Genomic DNA, 25,753 nt, shown 5'->3' with positions numbered 1-25,753 from the left:
ATTCATAACCATTATGGTTTGGCGAATTGGCTAATTTGTATGAATTTGTTCAAATCATAGGCTATAGCCTATACGATCTGCTTACGCCCCACTGATGGTTAGGTTTAGGGATGGACCTTTATGTTGAAGTTTAAAAAAAAAAATGTTTCCATACGAATCACATTGTACAAATTCATATGAAATAATTATTGTAAAATAGTTAGGCTATGTTTTCTCATGAGATCAAGTTGGAAGGTATGCTACCTATTAAGGGGATAGTCGCCCAAATGTAGGCCTACAGGGACACTGTAACAGGGGAAGATTAGGACAATTTTAAGGGCCCTGCCCTGGTAAGAAGGGCCCGGTCGATGGTCCATCAATATTATCGTTATTATCATCAATATATAGATTTCTTGTAATGGACGGTCTAATGTATGTGACAGCTCTCCGATGCACGTATGTGTTCCCTCGTGCCCGTGTGTCGTAATACCGTATGCACGCATGTTGCATGAGGTGCGCGCGCAGCGGCACACGCGCGCACTCGCTCACGCTCTTTGGCAGTGTCGCGCGGGCTGTCGGGATCATGTCCGCCATGTTTTCACACCAGCCTAGAAAAAAAAGCCCGTGAAAAAACACCATAACTCCCTCAGAGATGCCTTTAGCCGCCGGATTTCGATCGGAGGGACGTCAGTGAGTGCGGCCGCGGAGAGAACCGTCGGCTCGTGTGTGTACTTGTACCGAATGATCCGTGTTTAGTGTGTTTGTGATCGCTGAAAACAATGAGTAAACTCTCGTTCCGCGCGCGAGCGCTAGACGCCGCCAAACCGCTGCCGATCTACCGCAATAAAGACCTCCCGGACCTCACCGACTGCGTCTCCATCAACCGAGCGGTCCCACAAATGCCAACCGGGATGGAAAAGGAAGAGGAGTCGGTATGTAAATGATTTTAAATTCATAATTTTTCATGAGGTTCAGGTGCATAGCAGGGTGTTGGTATTCACGTATCGTTTACGCATGTTTTACTGCGCAAGTCCATTCTCTGCGTATAGGGATCTGTAAGCAGCGTTCTGAGGCTCTAGGTTACGTATACAGTGCACGACAATTGCGTAGTCGTGGGAAATGTTTTACACTAGTGGCGTGAACAAGGATATATACGTGAGAGATTTGCTAGTGGTCAATGCGCATTGACGTCAGACTTTTTGCGCAAATGCGTTCGAGATTGACGTATGTTACGACAGGAATACATGAGCTGAACGGCGTGCCTCTGAAGCCTGAATCTGTGTTTGATTCTTCAATGGTCCTGATGTTTAGTTTCTGCATCTGCTGGCCCTAGTCATCAGTTCAAGCATACGCAGAACTGCGGGCACAGTCCAATCCACCATTATGGCATGTTTTATTCTTCACATTTGAATATCATATAGTACAGTGATCTATTAATATGGGAATCATTCAGTACCATGGTATACATCAGAGTACCATGTCCATGATGTTGCCATCATGGCACCACAATATTTTTTTATGTTCAAACCACTATCCAATGAAAAAGTCACACACAAATAAAACCCTAATAATAATAATTCTTAAAAACAATAATTGTTATTATTTGCTTATATTTCATTATTGTTATTATAAAAAATATATTATTTAAACATACAGTACATTTAGATATGTTCTAAATACATTAGATATGTTCTGTGTACTGACATTAGATATGTACTACATATCTACATTTTATATTATTATTATTAGTTTAAAATTTACTTGGAAATAAGCAGTTTTGTTTTATATTTTTTAATTATATTTTTGTAAACTAAATTCATATTCACTGTTATGATTTTTTTTTTTTTTTTTTTTTTTTTTAAAGATGTGTGACAGATCATCAAGCATTCATTGATTCATTCAGTTTGATCCATTTGATTTGTTAGTGAAGTTAGTTTTATTAAAATAGAAGTATGAACTGTCCAGTGGCGGAGCCAGGATTTTTTCATAGGGGTGGCCAGGCAGGGGCCAGCAAACAGTCTGGGGTGGCACATAAATCTTAATTATTTTAACATAATAATTAGTTTAAATAATGTATTGGACTGTTCCTACACAACTGAATACAGTTCATTTGTATTCAATTGTAATTGAGTAGTGAATTAGGAATCATGGAATACTGAGTGAATTTGATATTTCTTTATTATTATTAGCTACTTTCCACCTCCAGGCATATTAATAAAGGGGACACACACTATAGCTAAAGTTCTTTAGTCATATAGTAAACTTGCTCAGTTAGCATGGTTCTGGTTCTCAAAACCCCCAACATTGTTGCACCTTCATGGATGAGACATGCAGATAACTAGTGTAGTTCAAAGATTATACCCTTCATTGAATTTTATATAATCAATTAACTCTTCTACTTTCTATATTAGTTGTCAAAATAAAGAATCTAAACCGTTCTATCATACCTAATTAAAAAGGGGGGAAACATCTTTTTTGAATTGCTATGTGCAAGAATGTGAACAAGGCGGAAGTCAACATGCACATAAATGGCAGAATGTAAAATTAGTTATTTTATGGATTTAAAAATGATCCATTTTTGTTTGTCCTTTACAAATTAACGCAAAATTACCGCCTATCTTCTAGTACAAATGCACAGTGCTCACATTTATTTGTACATTAAAAAACCACATTGCCTATCAGTTTGTGCCTTAAACATGGCAGAATATTTTAGTCTAGACATATGTGATGCATATATAACAAATACATACATGCATGCAGTTTTGACACAGATTTGATCGCCTTTTTGATTATTTCATGAGTAAATTGACAACAGAACTACGGCTACAGCACGCCACATTTGCACGTGATGTGCAAGTACAGTACACCGTCTGACAGGACAGTAAAAAGTTAGTTTTTTACTGACATTTATTGACCTTACAATATCTCATCTTACAGCAGATAGCCAACTGATTCAGGACAACGCGCTTTTCTCCGCATCTGACAGAAGTGTCACAAGCTTTCACACAGATCTTTCAAAATAAAAGTAGAATCAGAAAAAAAAAAGAGAATTACGTTATTGTTTCTTTGACTGGACATATGCGATGCGACTCACTCAAAACGATCTTGCAACTCACCAGTTGAGGAACATCGAATCTATATTTACTATGCTCCGATCACTGCTGAAGCTTATTCGGCACCTGTACATACTCGTTTGACTTGCGCCTGGCGCTGAGGTGAAGTTGGAGTGCGCGTCTGAAAAGTCTCACGGTTTTTGTAGTCTTAAGATACGGTTCTGTGTTTTAAAAACGCAATTCTTGTAAAAAAAAAAAAAAAAGAGAGAGAGAGAGAGACAGAAACGGCAGTTGTGAGAGGGGTGGCCAAAGGGGTGGCCAAGCTTAAGCGCTCGGCCATCAGATCTATGATGCGTCTTCAGATGTTTAATTAGATTGCTGGTGTTAAACGATGTACTTTCTTTCCCTCCTCTCGACACCTTAGCTGAACATAACTCACAGTCTGCCTTGCTGTTGTCATCATCCCTTATCTTGAAATGAGCCCAAACCGCCGACATTAGCCTATACTTTCCTATGCCTCAGTTCACCTCGACAAAGCACTCGCGGCGGCCAGTTTCGTTTTGCAAAATGTACGTGGTATCGGTGCGTGGTATCGGCGAATTTTTATGAGTACGAGTACGAGTATATTAGGACAGTATCGGCCCGATCCCCGATGCCAGTATCGGTATCGGGCCATCCCTAGGACAAACTAATATACATTTCAAACATTATTAAAGACAAGTAAACGGTATAAAAATAAGAACAAATTAGCAATAGCACAAATAAATACAAAGTTCAGGTACAGAAATTGTAATCAAATGTAAAATAACACTGCATAGTTCTTTTTATAAATAAAATATAGATTAATGCTTATTAAAGTTACTAGTGGTGCACGATATATCGGCTGCCGATATAATATCGGCCGGTTAGAGGTGGGCGATGTATCGTTTAGACGATAATATCCAATTGACCCTTCGCTAAGCCCCGCCCTCCTTAGTTACTGTTGCTACGCCTGTCAAGCTTTCGCGGCTGCCACGTCTATTACAGTGTGAATGCACCGGTGTCAGACATTCCCAAGGAGATATTTAGTCATTTTTGGCGAACAAGTGAAATATCTGAGAGAGCAAGACAAAAGGGACAGCAGTATGCATTCGAGGGATATATCCACAACATAATATGCAACCGATTAGAGAATAATTTCATCAAAATTGAAGCTAAAGCCTATAACGTTAGGTCCCAGCGCAAGCAGCAGCTGCCTCCTTAGCAGACCATTCAAATGGGAAACACACAAATTGAACAGCTATGTTCATGCACAGCAGAGTAAGTGAAATGTGAAAATAATCTAATATCAAATCAATTTAAATCAAACAGCTTATCCATCAATCTAACACCGGGAGAGCCGCGATCGGATTGGGGTAAAGTTACAGGGGTAAAGTTAACGTTAGTAGGCCGTCCGCCGTCGATTAACACAATGCTGAAACATATTTTAAAGTATGTCAGTGAGCCTCCGTCTTGCCTTTAATCGTCTTATTTTACGTTCAAATATATGCATTATGAACAAAGAACCGCCATTATTTCCAAGCAATAGGCGTTTTCTTTTTTGTTAATCCTGTCGACATTTAGTTGTGAATGGGTCTCCACACTGCTTGATCCAATGCCACCCCACCGTCCAAACTTTTAGAATACTGGGTATCAGATTTGCACAATCCATACGCACAACGCGTCGGCATGTTTCCCTCGCTCGAAAGCTTGACAGACCTTCTGCGCCTAGTTACGGTTGCTAAGCCACGATTGGCCAGTGGCGGTTTTCGGGCGTGGCTTAACGAAGGGTCAATTTGTTGTCTGGACGATATGCAAAATTGGGATATCGAATATTTCATAATTTGTACAATTCGACCCCCCAAACATGAAAAGAGCTGAAGGAAGTTAAAGAGAAAACAAATAACGCACACTATAACCTTCTAAACAATTATATGTAGCGATTTTAATACTGTATGGGTTTGTTTGACTGTATTTTATGGGTTTTTTTTGTTGTACAAAATCACGATCTTTCCTCAATTGCACGAGAGTAAGCTGCTGCTACTAATTTTCAATACAACTACGGAGTTCTTACCTGTGTTATGACATTTCTTAGGTTGAAGCAACAGTCCAAAAACGTAAAGAGTAAAGCCGATGTACGATTAATAAAATAGCTGCTAGAAAAGGCAAAATAGCGTTGTTTGCGGAAAACTGAAGTCTGAAGTTAAAGGGTAACTAAACACTGAAACAACTTTTTTTAGTTAATGATCTGTAAGAATGGAGCTTCATAAATGCTGTTCTTTGATTCGAGTACATTTTTTGATATTTGGGTATAAAGTGTTTTAATTTTCAAATATATGGTGTAAAAACGTATGAGTGCTGCCCTCTTCAGGTTAAACGGAAAGCTCCTGCAGTAGGGGTACTCTCTGACGTAACTCTGTCACGCCCTTGGTGCGAGCTCACCACGCCCTTGGCAGCCCCTGGTATAAAAGCATCTGGTTCCGTCAAAACTACTGTAGCGAGTCAGGAGTTGGAATTACGAGTATTGAAAACGATCAGGTAGGACTGGGCGATATGGCCAAAAAAATTTATCACGATATTTTTTTTTATATCAGTCGATATCGATAATTATCACGATAAATGTCAAATCTTTATTTCTTTCAAGTTTAAAGGCAGAATTTTGCTTCTAAGTGAAAGTTGTATAAACCAGAGCGTTGTGGTTTTAAAAATCTGAGGTAGAACATTCAAACATTTGTCATTTTTCCTTAACAAAATAAATATCTGAAAAGAAAAATATTTCTTCAGCACAGTTTGCAGTGCAGGCTGCAATATTCAAATTACATGTTTTGTCTCGAAATGCATATTTGACAGTGAGTTGACAGTAAATCTACATCCTAACTCAAGCTAATGCTACTATGTTAAATTTATGTTCATTAACAAAAACAGTAACATCTGTTTGTTTTTATTTAAGGACCACATTTTTATTTGGTAAAATGTAATATTCTGACTGTTTGAGTTTTATTAAAATTAACCATTGGTCATCCAGTATCATGCATTTAGATCATGATAACCACAGATAAAGGCAGGTACAGCCTATAGTACCTCACTATCATGGCAAAATGTAACTTTATGGTTTCTATGGTATTTGTATGAAAAACAGTAGCCTAACAGTTAAATACATTATTAAATACTGTAATTATATTCCATTAGTCATTTAATACATTGTCTACATTAATAATATTATACAATTCAATATGTATATCCCACATTTCATGGTGCAGTTAATATTAGGCTAACGTTACAGTAAATCCATGGTAGGCTAAATGGATTCAGTATCAATTCAGATTCTGACTGTATCGTTGCACAGTGTTTCTCCTGTTTGTCAGCGGTGTTTCATCTGCCTTTAAACTGATTTAAACTGGACATTTGTGTTCTTCGCTGAACTTCGTGAGCTTTCACTGGATCTCGTGAGCGAGACGATCAGAGTAAACGCGTCTACTCTGCTCTAGTCTAGTGAGCTCGCGCTGCCGTTTGGACTTTGAGCCGAGCGGATAAACGGTCCGTGTGGCGCGCGGTTCAAATGAGTTTCGTTCCGCTTTTGGCGCATACACATTATCGAACATTTATCGACCTCTTGATATCGTTTTATCGAGAAAAAATATATCGCGATAATTATCGTTATCGTTTTATCGCCCAGCCCTACGATCAGGATAGTTTTATATTTGAAAATCAACAAACAACAAATAAAACAAGCAGCTCTATGCACTTTTTAAGGCAAGATTCTATTCTGTGGCATTTCCTTCTGACCGTCGTCAATAGCAACGCATTATAAACACAGTGCAAATCCATCCATCACAACGGACGCGCTCTCTCGTTTCATTCAAATACAATTTGCCGTCTAGCGTCTCCGTTTTTGATTGTATTGAAAATAAAATCAGAGTTAATTTATTGTTTACAGAGTTTGATAATATTGTTGTGATCATCTGGTCTGGACGATTGTTTTGTACGCTGTACAAAATGGATTTATAAACAGGAAAGATTTAAAACATTAATGCGAACTTTTCTTCGTGGAAGCTTCACGTTTATTTCGAGTGAGATAAAATATTTCAACTCAAAACAACATTTTGAAGTGTATTGCAGCGACTTTTTTGTGCAAGTTCTGCAGACAGGGTGACCATCATCGATTAAGTTTCCCTCAGGACTTTTGTAAAAGCCAAAATATGACCACACACCTCAGATTTGGCCCTCTTAAAAGGCAGAAAAATCAGATGAAGGTGGGGAAGAAAATACTTCAAATGACCGCTCTGTTGCAAAGCTACTTGCGTCACTCCAGTCGGTCTCCATTTTAGCGAGTTTGACAGCAGCTGTCAATCAATCCCTCACTGCGGTCTCAGTTCGTCCCCTCTATCTCCGCTGGGCTCTGCCCACTTTTCCAGCATTTTTCAAATATTGCCAGTGGGTGGAGTCAGGCTCTGACCAGGGGTTTAGTTACCCTTTAAAAAGTTTCTTAAATGTCTGTGGCGTCCTCAAGTGGCGAGCCTCGTGATTGCATCATTAGAAAATTGCGTTGTATAATGATGAGTCCAAAAGATGGAATACATTTCCCCAAGAGATCCACTGGAATAGCCTCTGAACAGGGCTTCTTTTAACTTTTAGAACATACTTTTCTTTAGTACAAACTAAAACATTTTTATTAATACGGGGAACTGCCCATAATGCCTCAGTGCCTCTGACGTCTTACGTCATTACAGCGTGTGTGAGTACGTATGTTACTCATCAATCACTTATCTAGCTTCCAGCGCAACAACACAAAAATGAGCGAAGAAAGCGAAAATACACAGTCATCCTCAGAACCAGTGCCAGAAGAGCTAACAACGAGACGTGGGTCAGCTTCTTTAGCCTGGAGATGGTTTGGTTTTGACAAAAAAGACGAGCGACAAATGTCGTCCATCTGTTTGTTACTGTTACTGACCACCTCTACTGCATGTTTACACTTTTTTTTTAATGTTTACACTTTACCAAAGAAGTGTTTTGTAATTTCAAAAGCATGTCTATTACTAATAGAGTACTGTTTGCTATGTACATATACAAGAACAGTGCTTTTTCAGTACAATATATTTAGTACAGTAACTTGGTTCATGTTTAAATCAATAATGTCTCATATCTTTATGTAGCCTACTAGGAATTCTATACAATAATAGGTCAAATACAGCAAGTCAAAAGACCAACTGGATCTTCTTTGCCAGTTTGCACACATTTCTTTGAAGGATTGCAAAAATATCGTCTGAATATCGATATCGAGATATTCATTTTTGTCAATATCTCCCACCTCTACGGCCGATATGGTCAATTTTTTATACATCGGTATCGTTCCGATGTCAAAATAGGGCCGATGTGAACAGGCCGATAATCATTCCTGTGTATTTGACGCGTGTGTAGTGAGTGTGGGGGCGGGGATGTTTGTTTTTGCACGAGCGCATACATTACCAACGGAAGTCCTGTCAGTTTAAACATCAAGCGCAAGAAGACTGGAACTTGCGTGCTGTTTTCTGTCAGCCTTACCAAAGCCCCGTTCACACTACAAGCGACTTTATCGCTGCAGGTCACCAGTGGCTGCGCTGGAGGGCGTTCCTACTACTGGTTGCCTAGTAATGTTTGTGAGTGACATTCATGGATGTTACTCTACTATGTTAGACAACAAATACGTTTTCTTGCCGCTTCAAACAAATATTTTGGAAGGAAAAGTCTAAATATTAGGGGTGGGAATCTTTTACCATCTCACGATTCAATTCGATTCCGATTCTTGAGGCCACGATTCGATTCAAAATCGATTTTCGATTCAAAAAGATTTTCCATTTAAAACGATTCGATTTTATCCATAATGATTTCTAATCGGGTTTCTGATCATGATCTACTCTCATCTGCTTGCTATACAGAATGACAAACGGAGACCAGTGTTTCCTCTAGGATTTTTTCCAGCTGTGGTGGCAGGCCCATTTCGCCAGGGGGAGGGGGCGTGGCCCATGAGTGATATTTTCCTATTGGCCACGCCCCCTTACCCCAGGTGTTTAAACCTCCCCTAAGCATTATAACATTATAACATGAAAGGCTCGAATAAGAGCGGCAAAGCGATTATGCGGATCCCGTGCGCAGAATGATGCACTTGAAGCAACGTGAAGTCACAGCGCGCAGCGCTCCGGATTGAAAAGTTCAAAGCACAAAGCGAAGAGATTATATCTGTCTATCTATGCTTAATGTATTATATATATGCAACAGTTTATTGAGCATTTTCTTTTAACAGTTTTAAATTTCAGTTACAGTGCGCATGAAGAACAATTCATAGCGCTCTCCAGTGCTGTAATCCAACAGACACCCGGGAGAAAGGATTATGATTTAGAAAACGCTATAACGCGACGCGCTGTGTGAATGCTGAATGGAGAATGACTGAGGAGAGATGAGTTTCTATTAACTTTAACTAACGACTTAAATATTCATTTTTACCTCACATTATGCTATTGAATGACTTTAGAAGACTTGGAATATAGTGCGAACACTTTATGGTGCTTTACAATGTTTTTTATGCCTTTAGCTTAACAATAACACAATGGTATACACATTAATATCGGACCTCACTGAGAAGCTGCAGCCGTGGCGGGATTATTTTGGGTGTGGCGGCCGGCCACGGCAGAATGAATGTAGAAGCATCATATTTAGAAGCATCAGAAGCTTCATAGAAGCATCCATATTTGCTTCCTTTGATTTGCCGCTCACGTTCAAAAACCGGCTGCGTGCATGACGTCCGGACGTCCCGTATAGGCTATAGTTACAAAAATGGAGGCGAACAGCCAGCTGATTTTATTTATTTATTAAATCGATTCTTGGACATTTCAGATCGATTCTGAATCGTTGCAAATGAGAATCTAGATTCTTCTGTGAATCGATTTTTTGGCACACCCCTACTAAATATAAATGGAATCAGTACATAAAATGCATAATATTAAAGATGAACGAGAAACAGGGAGTGCTCTTTGCCATCGCGGCTATTTAACTGCAGCAAACGGGCAAATACCGGTCTATCTTGGTTCCCGAAACCATTCAGGCACGGAGTCAGTACGGTGAATACCACTGTATGTACACGGAGATTAGAGCTGGGTTTCGATTCAAATTTCAAGAATCGATTCGATTCCGATTCTCAAGATCTTGAATCGATTATCATTATTCGATTCGATCCGATCCGATCTGATCCGATTTTCGAGATTTAGATAAGTGTTTTTTTTTTTTTCAGCTGTTACCTGAATTACAGGACTGTATGCAACATATTGATACTATTAGGCTATTATAGACATTTAACTGCTTGTTTTGAACTTCATGCATGTGTATTGAATGTTAAACAAGTTCATAATGATAACAAACAAACAAGGTGATTTGTAGCCTACAGAGGCTTCGCACAGACAGTGAATGAGAGAGATCGGCAGAGCGCGTGCGATTACCTGCGTCTGTCTCTGAAGTCATATCTGTATTCGTGAAAAAGGTTGCCGTGTCAAAGGAAAGCGAAATATTTGTCGTATCATCCTTTTAACGTTCACGTCACGGGTATTTACCATAAATGCGCGTCAGGAGCAGCGCTGGTCAGCATTCCACTGCGCGAGGAAGCCGCGCGGGGAAATAAAATCAGCGAGTCACGCATTGAATCAATGCCATATTGGTCTCTAATAAGTGAAGCATCAGCTTCAGCGTTACCCATGCGACGCATTGCTGCTCAGCTGAGCCTTGAAAAGTGGAACTCAAAGTTAAAAATAATTAACACCTTGTTTCATTACATCTCTTTTAATGAATCAGCTTTTTTGAACGTGTTCGTTGAATGAACGAATGACTCACTCAAAGCCCGTTGTTGTAACAGTGTGCACGCTGAGTGAAAGCCTTTCAATGCGCATACAGGGATCTCCCAGTCGCGGCAAGTTAAAGTTCTCGGGGAAAATGTAAGCCTATTATTAAATCGATCATCTGAGTTACGGATCGATCTTTAGAAATTAATATGAAAATCGATTCAGAATTGGTGAATCGATTTTTTCAACACAGCCCTAGTCGGAAGACCAAAGTTTTTTTTTTCTGAATTACCACTGGTTGTCAATTGTGCTAAACGTTGCCTTATCTTCTCGGAAAAGCTTTCCACACATTCAGATGACGTAAACCACACTTTCAATGAACAAAAAAAAATCTATTTGGTGATGAAATGTTTTCTGTGTTGAGACAAATCTTGTGCGATGTCCTAAACTGCCTGGATAATCACACAACGTGTGCCGTGGTGGTCCGTTAATGACACGTCCGATTCGCGAACTAATGACTCCTTTGAACTGATTCACTGTAATGAATGGTTAAAACAACTGATCTGTCCAACACTGAACTCAAGAGACATAAATCGGAAACATTTTACAATAAGGTTCCATTTATTAAAGTCTAACATTCTATTAATATTAGTTTCTATGCGGATTTACTCCATGACAAAACCACCCCAGTCATTCTAGAATGATTCATTCTTTCCAAATAGAGCTATTCAAGTCATCTGGTGAAATTGTTTTTATATCGCGATTCGCAATATATATCGCAGAAAAATAAAATATCGCAATGTCATTTTTTACCAATATCGTGCAGCCCTAATCCTCGCTATGTGTTTTCTATACAGAGATATCGACATCGGTAAATATCGGTATCGGCCATAACAGCAATATTAATATCGGTTATCGGTATCGGCCACAATTTTTCACATCGGTGTAGGGATGGGAATTGATAAGATTTTATCAATATCAATGCCACTAACGATTCTGCTTATCGATCCGATTCTTTAACGATTCCCTTATCGATTCCTGATAGCACTGTGTGGTAAAAAGTAGTCTTTTTCGGGGGAAAAAACAAGTTGTTTTATTTGTTTTAAAGCTTACACTTGACTAAGCAAACTGTACTTTTTATGTAATTTATGTAATAAATGGAACCTTATTGTAAAGTGTTACCGATTAGTTATACACCGATTAAACGTCCCGTGAGTTCAGTGTTGGAAAGATCAGTTGTTTTAACCATGAATTAAAACGAATCGGTTCAAATGAGTCATTAGTTCGCGAATTGGACGTGTCATTATCAGACGTGTGCGCGTTGTGTGATTATCCCGGCAGTTGGGACATCTCACAAGATGTGTGTCATCACAGAAAACATTTCATCACTGGATCATTTTTTTTAAGTGTGATTATGTCAGCTGAATGTGCGGAACACTTTTCAGAGAAGATAAGGCAACGTATTTTAGCACAATTCACACCCAGCGGCAATTCAGGAAAAACAAATCTCCGAATGCTCCACATGAAACTTTAGTCTCCCTACCTTACCATCGTGTCGTTTATTTTGATTAATATGTGCGAGGGAGAGAGGAAGACAGCGCTTAGTTTTGAGACTGTGAAGCCTACTTCTGCCTTGCTCCGAAGAGAGAGAGTGCGTGCGCGCGACCGGGGCTCTCTCTCTCTCTCTCTCTGCTCGATCAGTTTAACATGCGCCCTGTCACAAGCGCAGCGGTTCATCTACATTACCAGAGAGAGACAATTTTACTCACTGATCAAATAAGACTTTGCAGGACAAAGATTAGCTTTGGACGCGGTGCTATGGTGCTTGAAAAAGGACAAAAGGGACAGTTGTGAGTTCACGGTCTGTAGCCTACATACTATGGCTGACTCAGAGCAGGAGCATCGATAAGAGGACTCGTTAACGTCGAGGGCATACAATATCGATGGATCGTAAAATTTAGAACCGGTTCTCGAGTGGAACCGGTTTTCGATTCCCATCCCTACATCGGTGCATCACTAAAAGTTAAAAAAGTTTTTCTTTTGTTCTTTGATTAACGTTAATGCCACACAGCTGCAGGTTTATTAGGCTGCTGTCACTTTAAGATCTCATGCCGAATCCAATATACTGTTACTAGGGTAGTGCTGGGCGGTATGACCAAAAATCCATTTCACTGTATTTTTCAAAATTATACCGGTTTCACGTTATATGACGGTACTTTTTTTTCCCTAAGCACGACTGGGTTGATCACATTTTCTACTGAGTGAGAGAGGAAATACTGCAGTAGATTGACTTAAAATGCCCTATTTTACTGTCATGAGTGAATATTGTAGAAAAAATCCACACTAGTATTAATACAGGTTTGCAAGGCTGTTTACAAATAGGTGCCAGCAGGAGGCGCTTTAGGAGCGGCAGAAATGGCGTTTTCCCCGGTAACGCCTGTCCACAAAGCAGCGCAACACACATAAACGCTGCTTTATCAGGAAAGATAAAGAAAGAGTCAATCGTAATAACCGTATATATCTGTGCGTAATAACAAATACATTTTTCTAAAGACCGTTAATTCACTTCAGATACATTCATATACAAAACACCCGTGCCGCGTTTTGACTTTGAAACGTGCAGTGCTCATGTTTATTCAACGATGTCAATGCTAACCACAAATAGATTTTCCAAAAGGCTGTGTTGATATTGTGAACCAATGTATGGGAAACACTGTAATAGAATTTGACAGCTATCAATTATAGTTTAACTAGGGATGCACGATGATATCGGGACAACATCGGAATCGGCCGATAAAAGCTTAAAATGACCATCATCGGCATCGGCAGATATGAATATTACTGCCGATGAGCCTTGCCGATAGGGTGGCGTGTTTCCTATGCGCACGTGACGACCGTGAACAAAGCATGAGCGCCAGCAACTTAAACTTCCAACTAGGGGTGTGCGATAATCACGGTTTTTGATCGTGGACGATTAAAATGTCTCCACGATCTGCTTTTGAAGAAAAATCATAGTGTTGTGCATTCTATCAGTTCAATTCTGGCGCCTTCATCTCAACATACTGGACAATGCGACACACATTCACATCATCACATCACATGTAAACGCAGAGGTAGAGTTACACTCACGGGACACTGCAATTCACAAAAGTTCATTATTTGCATGTGTGTCAAAGTCTTGCTAGTTAAACATGTCATTCACGTGCTGATGCGCTTTTCTGAGCGCGTAACTTACACCCGGCGCTCACAGGAACTAAAAGCCTGTCACAGCGCCTGCAGACTGGACTAAGTTATCTTTCGAGTCTTATATTGAAGTCTTATATTGAAAGTATTAGCTGTCTTATTTGACAGCTAATACTGTCAAATAAACACATGGTTTACATAAACAAAGTTGGTTATGTCTAAAGTGAAAGCAAACAGAGAAAATCTGCTTGTCAAATGCGCGTATATTAGACGCGTCGCGTGCAGCTCTTAAAGAGACAGTAGGCCTATCTATAATATGCTGCCGCTTGTCCTTAAAAAGATCCTGCACACAATTCTGTCATTATTTACTCACTCTAATGTTGTTCCTAACCTGTATTAATTTCTTTCTTGTGCTTAAATATACTATGGAAGTCACTGGAGTACAGCAACTGTTTGGTTGGCCACATTCTTCCAAAAAACTTTGATTTTCAACAGAAGAAAGAAATTTATTTGGGTTTAATACAAATTGAGAGAGTAAATGAATATTACAATTTTGGGGAGAACTATCCCTTTAATGTTAATAAAACAACAAAATACAAAGAGGAAATCACTCACTGCTCTTGACTGAGAACTTCAATAGAAGCTTTAATAAGCTTTTTTTGCACTTAAAAAAAACAAACAAATATATCGGTATCGGCATCGGGCAAAATTAGTTTGAAAATATCGGCATATCGAATATCGGCTAAAATCCAATATTGTGCATCCCTAAGTTTAACCTATCCATCTTCAGTCACGCTAAGTAACACATGCATCACCACAGAGTGAAAAGGGACCCTCTCAAACAGTGTCGCGCCGCGTTCCGATCGTTATTAAAGCGTCATAGACCGGTATTGCGGTATATTAAAAATTCATATCATAACAAAAATAAACACCGGTATTCGGTATGAACCGGTATACCGCCCAGCACTATACTAGGGGTCTGTTTACACCTGGTCTTTTCATGTGTTTTTACAGATCGGATAGCTATCTGATTTGTTAAAACGGTTCCGTTTACACTTGCCCAATTAAATGTGTCTCCGCAAAACGGATAAAAAATTTGATCTTCAATTTCCGTGCTATATGCAAATTTAACGGAGTTCACGTCAGCGAAAGCAACAGATATGAGCTGCATTTTATTTATCATCAGCTCATTTCAAGATCAAAGGAATAAGGACATTTAATTCTACCGAACTACCCGCAAGTGCTAAATTGCTCACACAGGTCAGTTAGTTAATTTGACTAATGAAGCTTGTGAGGTAACGCAGCGCTGTTTCACTTGGTCTACACTTTCAACACTCAAATGCAGTTTAGTGTGATAGTTATATTGTTATTGTATGTGTTTGTTGGCTGTATGAGACTATCAGTAAGCTAGATCAACATTAGAATAACATACAAATCATACTCTAACATTTCATCATGTTAAACTATATAACATTGATTAGTTTTATGTACATTTGCTCACCTGTCTAATAAAGTACATGTAAGAGCTCTGTCAAGTCGAAGTTAGTGGCGGATTATGGAGCTCTCGGCATCTCGAAAACGCCACACTGATATTGATCCTCGTTTTAGTTCTCCTTTTTTCCCAAAGTCTGCTTGCCATGGTCCATAATGTTTGAATGAAACAACAACTATAGTGTGAGCGTGCAGCTAGAAGTAACGCTGTTATCCACGTCTGTTGCCATGGTTACTATGCTCGTGCTGCACGAGCGGAAACCAGGGATAACACGGATATTACGTCACTGACAGGCGACAAGTGAAAATTCCGGGACGGACAATTATTTAAAATTGGAATTTCTCTGAAATTAAAAATCTTTGGGAACTTTTGGGATATTGTAAGTAGGGTTGCCGCGGTGAGGAAAATTTCCCACCGGTTAATCGACGTGTCACAACACCGGTAATCCCGGTGTCACCGTGGGGGGCGGGGCGGGGGGGTTAAATAGCTTTTAAATGCGTGCGCGTTATACTTTTACTTTCGAAATAAGCGTCAATTGGCAATTCAGCGTCAATTGCTTGAATGGACAAAAAAACAACAACTCGGCTCGCTGATAATAAAACTTTTATTTATTGACAGAACTTTTATTAGCATAACGAACGAATAAAAATAACCCCATGCATAGGCTGAAAATCGTCAAACTGTGGGCCCAAACAAATAAGAACCATAAAACGTTTATTAACGAATAAGAAAATAAAACAGGCCTAAATAAATTACACATTCCGCCATTATCTTGCTTTTCTGTAATTTGACTCGTTCTCATCTCCACACGTGCTAAATGGAATCCTGATGCTTGCTGATCTGTGACGTGACTGGCTCTTGGCACGCACTGCGCAGTTCAGTTTTTAATTATAATGTATGCTCTCTTCTGAACTAAATAATTGATTATTATTATTTTTAATTAATTCAAATAAATATTTTAGCAAAAACGAATACTTTAAAAAAGTCAAGACATCGCAGTGTCACGGTGGGAAAGTGATGTCACCGGTGATGGGGCTTAAAACCGGTAACACCGTGAACACCGTCTATCGCGGCAAGCCTAATTGTAAGTACACAACTGCAGGAAATATATCACACTGTGCAAGTGATTTTTGTATATTTTATTACAAAATTCTTACATATTGTACCTTTTAATCAAATAATAATTCATTCTTTTTTTTAATACTCAACACAGTAAACACTCAACACGTGATGCAGTAAAAAGGATATGAGATCAGTTCACGGCACGCGCCGCTTGATCTGCACTACAGTAATCTATCACGCCACATTAAAAAAGCACCGAAACAACATTTATTGTTTGAATTTCGTGATAAAATAAACAGAATTTAGAGTTGATACATCGCTTTATATTAAAAGTGACAAAGCTTTTTGTAATTATTGGATGGCAGACACTCTCTCCACAAATGTAACATAACAAAAAGGAACATTATCTGAGACGATAAGATATTTCAAGTGATAAAATACCAAGAGTAATACAAAAAAAATATATAATAATAAATACAAATATTCGGTATATATATACAAATATTCGGTATATATATAGCTGCACCTAATATTAATGTTCACATCTCATCAAACATGATACAATAATATACAGCCATATAATGATATCAAATATATAATGTAAAAAAAGAAGAAAAAAAAAAGATTATAGATTTAAATATTTTTTAACCATGTGCCACCTCTGATTAAATTGTAATGATGCAGTCATTTTTTCCATCATATAAATCTGTTTTAGTCTCTGTTTCCATTCAGTTACAGTTGGTGATTTCTCAGACTTCCAATTAGCAGTAATATTTTTTTTAGCAATTAGTAATAATACTCGTAAAATATATCTTTGGTCAGCATTGAAAACATCAACTGATATAACACCCAGTAAGAAAAACTGTACATTTGAGGGAACTTCTCTTTTTACAATTTTCTCCATCTCTTCTTTGATACTTTTCCAATACGCAAGGATTACTGGACAGTCCCAAAATATATGTGTATGGTTACCTGTTTTACCACATTGTCTCCAACATAAAGCTGCAGAAGGGTCTTTTACAAAATTTGAAATAACCAGAGGAGTATGCCACTGTTGACTATTAATTCCCTTATGGCACCTATAACAGAGTTTATCCCATAACTCATCCTCTATTACTGTATTAGCTTCTATTTCCCACTTTTCCTTAATATTGTAAGTGTTTCCAACCATTTCTGTTAACAATCTTTTATAAAGATGAGAAACATGTTTACCAACAGGGAGGCGTTTTTCTGAAATTGTGATAAAATATTGTTCTATACCATTTGGGATTTTGCCAATTCTTTCTTTTTCCTTATGGTTTGTAATGCAGTGTTTCCGCTACATTCATTCTGCCGTGGCGGGCCGCCACACCTAAAATCATCCCGCCACGGCTGCAGCTTCTCGGTCCGATATTGTTTGTGTTATTGTTAAGCCCCACTAAAGGCATACAAAACATTGTAAATCACCATAAAGTTTTCACACTATATTCCAAGACTTCTAAAGTCATTGAATAGCATAATGTGAGGTAAAAATGTATATTTAAGTCGTTAAGTTAAAGTTAATGGAAACTCATCTCTCCTCAGTCATTCTCCATTCAGCATTCAAACAGCGCGTCGCGTTCGGTTACGACAGTAACACATAGTAACACGACGACACTCTCTTCAAGATCAATGTTCCCTTTATAGTGTATTTGTAGATAAAGGTCTATAGTTTGCATAAAATTACTTTATCTTCCTGGAGTTTATAGCGCTTTCTAAATCACATTCCTTTCTCCCGGGTGTCTGTTACTACAGCACTAGAGTAGAGAGCACTATGAATTGTTCTTCATGGGCACTGTAAGTTAACTGAAATTTAAAACTGTTAAAAGAAAAGGCTCAATAAACTGTTGCATAGATATAATACATTAAGCAGATATAATCTCTTCGCTTTGTGCTTTGAACCTTTCAATGCGAAGCGCTGCACGCTGTGACTTCGCGTTGCTTCAAGTGCATCATTCTGCGCACGCGATGCGCATAATCGCTTTGCCGCTCTTAAGCCCCGTTCACACTACACGCGACGCGATACCATTCATTTCAATGGGGAGCTGGCGATTTCCGGCGACACGCGCGACAGTGACCGTTGGCGACCGGATGGGGCGTGTCTGGCGACGCGACAAAGTTGAGATCTGTTTAACTTTATGCAAATGAGGAGCGACTTTCGGGAGCGACAACCAATAGGAGCGGAGCGCGTATGATCCTTCTCCACATCATTGGATGTCATTCATAAAGGCAACCACTAGTGGGAACTCCCACTAGCGACCTCATCGCCAGCCACTGGCGACATGCAGCGACAAAGTCGCTTGTAGTGTGAACGGGGCTTTAATGGCGCCTTTCATGTTATAATACTTAGGGGAGGTTTAAACACCTGGGATACGGGGGCGTGGCCAATGGGAGTATCACTCATGGGCCACGCCCCCTCCCCCTGGCGAAATGGGCCTGCCACCACGGCTGGAAAAAATCCTAGAGGAAACACTGTAATGTAATGCCTAATTTGCAAATATTTATAAAAATCACTTGAGGGAAGATCGAATTGTTCCTGAAGTTGTGTGAAAGACTTTAAGTGAGCTTCTTCAAAGAGCTGATTAAAAATAAAGAGGCCTTTAACTGCCCATCTCCTAAAACCATGGTCACACATTGAAGGTGAAAAATCTACATTACGCACTATGGGCATAGCTCGAGAAATTGTTCCAACATCCTTAAGCATTTTCTTTACTTCTGCCCATACCTTTATTGTATGTTTTATCCATTCATTTTCAATTTTCATTTTATTGACATGTTTTAGATCTATAAAGGGTAGGGCAGACAAATGTGCACCCTTAACTTCCCCTTGCTCTATTTGAGTCCACTTTGCTTCCTCATCTCCACTGATCCAAGTCACAATTGCTGCTAGTTGAGCTGCCCAATAATAACATTTTATATTTGGCAAAGCCAATCCTCCTTTATTTTTAGCCAAATGAAGTGTTTTAAGTTTAATTCTGGGTCTTTTGTGTTGCCATATAAATTGAGAAATTAATTTGTTTAACATATTAAAAGTGGAAATTGGAACTCTTATGGGCAACGACTGGAATAGAAAAAGGAAACGTGGGAGCAGGTTCATCCTTACGGTCTCAACTCTTCCAAACAGAGATAAAAAACTTCCCAACGAACTAGATCACTCCTTACTTGATTAATTAGCTTACTATAGTTCGCCTCAAAAAGTCTTGTAGTTTCAGGTGTGATAATAATCCCCAAGTACCTAAATCCTAGTTTAGACCAGTGAAATGACACCATCTTGTTTAGTTGTTTAGGCCATAGTCCTGATATCATCATTGCCTCTGATTTATTTTGATTAATTTTGTATCCAGAAATGTCTCCATAATCTTTTAGGCATTGCATTAGTCGAGGTATTGAAGTAAGGGGATGTTTTATAAAGAGCAGGATATCGTCAGCAAAAAGGGAAATTTTATGAACTCCCCCCCCCCCCCCCCCCCCCACCATCCTCCACCCCCCTAATCTGGACGTCCTGTCTTATTGCCTCCGCTAGAGGCTCGATACTGAGAGCAAAGAGAATGGGTGAGAGAGAATCCCCCTGTCTTACGCCTCTCTCTATATCAAAAAAGTCAGAGCAATGTCCGTTAACTCTAATTTTTGATTTGGGATTCTTATACAACAGCCGAAACCAAAAGGTAAATTTTTCACTGAAGCCCATCTCAGTTAATGTTTGTTCTAAAAATTGCCAATCTACCCGATCAAATGCTTTCTCAGCATCTAAGCTGAGAAGCATTGATGTTTGAGTATCCTTTGCCATGAGTGACTGCAGGTTTAATGTTCTCCTTATATTATTTGTCCCTTGGCGACCTGAAATGAACCCCGTCTGATCTGGTTTTACTAATTTCCTCATGTATTTTTGTACTCTAGTTGCTAAAATAGATGTTAATATTTTATAATCCACACACAAGAGGCTAATAGGTCGATAACTAGAACATTGCAATGGATCTTTTCCTTCCTTATGCAGGACTGTGATGATAGCCTCAGACCATGACTCTGGAGGGTTCCCTGAATTTAACACATAATTATATAACTTACATAATACCGTAGTGAGGTCATCAACAAACACTTTATAATATTCTCCTGCAAACCCGTCTATTCCTGGTGTTTTGTTATTTTTTTATTTAATAATTGTTTCTTTCACCTCCTTTTCTCTAATTGGCTCTACTAACGCAGAAGCTTCATCTGCCGTCAGCTTGTCTAATTTAAGATTTTTAAAGAAATCATGTATTTTTTCTTCTTTCAACAAGTATTAAAATTTAATTACAAGTATCCGATTACAGAATTGGAATCGATTTTCGAATTCCCAACCCTAGTTAAAAAACAAGTTATGTGCTGCTTTTGTGTGCCACAGATTGCATTTGCACTCCTGACCTACCTGATAATTATGGAGGACCAAACCTATAAAAATTAAAAATAAATAAATAAATACGCGAATAAATGCGAACTTATTTATTTCCACTTTTATTTATTTTCACTTTTATTTATGTATATATGCATTTACGTCTACATTTATTTATAAGTTTATTTATTTATAAATGTATTTATTTATACATTTATATATTTATTTTATTTATTGCTCTGTATGCTAATGAGAGGGGGGGGGGGGGTGTGTTTTACCTCAGACATAGCAATCGAGCTCAGAGTGGCAGTGCTGAAGCTTTGAACATATTACAAAGACTGTGAACTGTGAAGTACTGAATTGTGGAGTGAGTTAGACTGTTAAACAGTTTTTCACCATTGCTATTTTCCGGATTTTTTGGGCGGGGCTAAAACGGGGGCTCGATGACGTACTGGAGCCCCTGAGCTCCTGGACACGCCCCTACTTGATGACGCACTGAGGCCACTGAGGCTGGCTCCTCCCCTAACAATAGAGCACATTCGCATCAGTTTGGCGCTCAATCGCGAGTTCTGTCAGTACTATTAGTGCAGCCTACAGTTTGCTAGCTAGCTATGCCTTCGACACGGAAATGCGTTGGCTACTACCTGGATGTGATCATGTACAAAACATATCGGTGTTTATCTAAATTTCCTAAAAACGATCACATCAACAAGAGGTGGATTCATTTTTTGAAGAGCCAACCTTGATGGAGAGCTGAGGATCACCACCAACACTCGCCTCTGTAGTGATCATTTTACACGGGATAGTTTTATAAACTTTCGTCAGAGACAACTGGGATTCACTGACAATCTGCTGTTACTGGAGAATGGGGCCGAACCGACTATCTCCCGCCTCGGCCTTCATCTCCCCGTCCCGAAAGCAGTATCACCTAATATCACCGTCGGCAGCTTTCCCCCGAGTGGCCGTGGTTTCAGCGCAGCCAGCAGACACGCCCCCAGCGTTTGAGAGCAGAGAATTTTTTCAAGATTTTGATAGCTTATTTTACGTACTTGCCGGCTTTTTTTATCATTCAAATTTGGCTGGGTGGCTAATAACACATTTTTCTGTGGTGTGACAAACTCAGAACACATACCTAATTTTGACTTTACAGGGACATTAAATAGTAGGCTATTTGCCTGGTATCAGCCCTATAGTAGTGCCTTAACTAAATTGACCAGTTAAACTTAAGAACTTATAGGCTACATTATGACGCATATAGCCTACTATTTAATAAGGTTTTTAAAAATGCCCCAGGAAATCAATTTATAGCGGAAATGTCACCTCTTTATGGAAAAGTTTGTTGCTGTCAACATTGTTTTTGGATGATACATTAAAAATGCAGTTAGCTTCTGTAAACGGATCTACAATGCATGGCATAAAATGTGGATAATAGTAGATAATTTGACGCGCTTCCGTGTAAAAGTGTCTGTTATCAGCGGATTCTGTTCATGTGTGCCTGCCCAGACATTTTAGAAATCCCGACCAGCTGATGTTTAACGGCCATGTCCGGAATAAAGAGTAGACCTATCAATGTATGGTAGGCCTTTATTTTTAAATTTTATAGGTTTGGTCCTCCATAGATAATGAACTGCTCACCTATTGAACAGTCTTGAATCCAAAAGTAATCAGAACAACTTAGAGTTCATTTGTATGCTTGCGAGCTGTGTAAACCATTGCAGCGGGTTTCATCACGTTGCTGTTCTCAGCTGCATTAGAATTTGTAGGCCTACTTGCCCAATTCTTATTTCCTCTTCTGTGTGAGTTGTTAAAGGATTAGTTCACCTCAAAATAAAAATTTCCTGATAATTTACTCACCCCAATGCCATCCAAGATGTTTACGTCTTTCTTTCTTCAGTGGAAAAGAAATTAAGTTTTTTGAGGAAAACATTTCAGGATTTTTCTCCACACAATGGACTTCAGCGGTAACCAAATTGTTGAAGTCCAAATCAATGCAGTTTCAAAGGGCTTTGAAGAGCTTCAAATGGCTCTGCACGATCCCAGCTGAGGAATAGGGTCTTATCTAGCGAAACGATTGGTCATTTAAAAAAATATACATATATACTTTTTAACTACAATTGTTCGTCTTGTGCTGGTCTGCGACGCGCCACGCATTGCAAATCACGTTGAAAAGGTCACGCTGGGCGTAGACGGAAGTACCGTCTATGTCCAGCATTTTTTTTTTTCCCCGAGAATGACCGATCGTTTCGCTAGGTAAGACCCTATTCCTCAGCTGGGATCGTGCAGAGCCCTTTGAAGCACTTCAAAGCCCTTTGAAACTGCATTGATTTGGACTTCAACAATTTGGTTACCGTTGAAGTCCATTGTGTGGAGAAAAATCCTGAAATGTTTTCCTCAAACTTAATTTATTTTCCACTGTAGAAAGAAAGATGTGAACATCTTGGATGGCATTGGGGTGAGTAAATCAGTGTTTCCTCTAGGATTTTTTCCAGCCGTGGTGGCAGGCCCATTTCGCCAGGGGGAGGGGCGTGGCCCATGAGTGATATTCCCATTGGCCACGCCCCCTTATTCCAGGTGTTTAAACCTCCCCTAAGCATTATAACATGAAAGGCGCCAATAAGAGCGGCAAAGCGATTATGCGCATCGCGTGCGCAGAATGATGCACTTGAAGCAACGCGAAGTCACAGCGTGCAGCGCTTCGCATTGAAAGGTTCAAAGCACAAAGCGAAGAGATTATATCTGCTTAATGTATTATATCTATGCAACAGTTTATTAAGCCTTTTCTTTTAACAGTTTTAAATTTCAGTTAACTTACAGTGCGCATGAAGAACAATTCATAGTGCTCTCTACTCTAGTGCTGTAGTAACAGACACCCGGGAGAAAGGAATGTGATTTAGAAAGCGCTATAAACTCCAGCAAGATAAAGTAATTTTATGCAAACTATAGACCTTTATCTACAAATATAGTATAAAGGGAACATTGATCTTGAAGAGAGTGTCATCGTGTTACTATGTGTTACTGTCGTAACCGAACGCGACGCGCTGTTTGAATGCTGAATGGAGAATGACTGAGGAGAGATGAGTTTCCATTAACTTTAACTTAACGACTTAAATATACATTTTTACCTCACATTATGCTATTCAATGACTTTAGAAGTCTTGGAATATAGTGTGAAAACTTTATGGTGCTTTACAATGTTTTGTATGCCTTTAGTGGGGCTTAACAATAACACAAACAATATCGGACCGAGAAGCTGCAGCCGTGGCGGGATGATTTTAGGTGTGGCGGCCCGCCACGGCAGAATGAATGTAGCGGAAACACTGTAAATTATCAGGAAATTTTCATTTTGAGGTGAACTAATCCTTTAAACTTTTTCTTTTTGCTTAGTCCACCTACATCAGTTTCAGCTTAAAGGACAATTCCGGCGCAAAATGAACCTAGGGGTTAATAACACATGGGTACCGAGTCGACTGTTCTCTGGGATGTGTTTTCATGATAATCGAATGTACCCAGTTTTAGCTCGAACCACAGATTAGCTTATAACGCTAGTACATAGGTCATAGAGTAAGTAAAAATTGCTAGTTAATACCACTAACAAGGCTCAAAATAGCCCCACACTAACACGGTAGCATAATGAGGGTCCCTACCTGCAAACTGAAGCATTGAGAACTTTGTAAGTGTACAGACAGTTTAATAAGAAGATACTATAAAGACAGTCCACTTCGCGTATTCAGCATAGACAGTATAAGAAGTGGACAGAGCCATCTCATTGGAACTCAGTTGAGACAGTTGAAGCCCATTTTTAGCGATTTTTGAGCACTTCCGTTCCTGACGCGCAGACTCAAACCGACTCAAACTAAGCTTGATGACGTGAGCAAGCTGTCTGACAGACATTAATCTTCTAGTAGCTGTGCGTGAAAATTCCCAACGTTAATCTTGCAGAGACGGGGAACTTGAGCAAAGAGTTATTTGGCGTGAGTGAGCAGGAGTAAGTATTCCGTTGCTTTTATGGACTCATTATCTATGGGCTTCTCCCTTGACGGGACGTCCCCCCGATTGCCTGCGAGCTTCTCCTCCTGTCTGTACGGTAATTTCTGTACAGCGCGACAGAGAGTCGAGTGGTTATTAGGGCTGGGTATCGATTCAGATGTTCAAATTCGATTCGATTTCGATTCACAAGCTCACAGTTCGATTCGATTTCGATTCTCGATTCGATTTCGATTCTCAATTCGACTATAATGAATATAGATGTAATACAAATCTCAGTCTAAATATCAGTTATCATTTTTTAGACAATTTTTTATTACATTGATCTCACCTAAATGTTTGTTTTTACAATGGGGTAATTTTTTTGTTAAGAGTTTATGCAACACATGGAAGCTTGATCTCAATCTTTGAATTAAATTGAAAAAAGTAGCACAAATAAATACAATAGAATAGGCCTAAAGACACAAATAAAGAGACATAAAAAGAAAAGTTTTTGGGTAGGTCAGAAATACTACAGAAACTGAATAAAGTAATCCAATGTAAAATAACACTGGATAGTCTTTTAGTCCTGACTGAATTAAATACATAGGCTATTAATTCTGATTCCTTACAATTAATGCTATATTATGTTGTTTTGACAACAAAATTAATGACAGACACATATGGCTGCGTTCACTTTAAGAACTAGTGCACGGATCCATTACTGTTTCATTGTACTGTCTGTCACACGCGTTTTATGCTTATTTAAGACATAACCGACTGTCTTTAGGAGGTTACTCACCAAGACCAG

The 25,753-nt window shown here is 39.1% G+C and overlaps 1 protein-coding gene across 2 annotated transcripts in view; it reads left to right on the top strand.

Moving 5' to 3' along the window:
* Positions 1 to 521: 521 nt before the first annotated feature.
* epc2 (enhancer of polycomb homolog 2 (Drosophila)) overlaps positions 522 to 25,753 on the top strand; it is a 41,983-nt gene continuing 16,751 nt past the window's right edge. For both annotated transcript variants that reach the window (XM_056252029.1, XM_056252030.1), the window contains exon 1: positions 522 to 911. In XM_056252029.1, coding sequence (XP_056108004.1) covers positions 759 to 911 — 153 coding nt within the window. In that variant the 5' untranslated portion in view covers positions 522 to 758. The remainder of the gene's footprint in view (positions 912 to 25,753) is intronic.

Source organism: Rhinichthys klamathensis, unplaced genomic scaffold (genome assembly GCF_029890125.1).
Source record: "Rhinichthys klamathensis goyatoka isolate OS25496 unplaced genomic scaffold, OSU_Roscu_1.1 h1tg000090l_1, whole genome shotgun sequence".
NCBI classification, from domain to species: Eukaryota; Metazoa; Chordata; class Actinopteri; order Cypriniformes; family Leuciscidae; genus Rhinichthys; species Rhinichthys klamathensis.
This window is presented reverse-complemented; position numbering and strand designations above follow the sequence as displayed.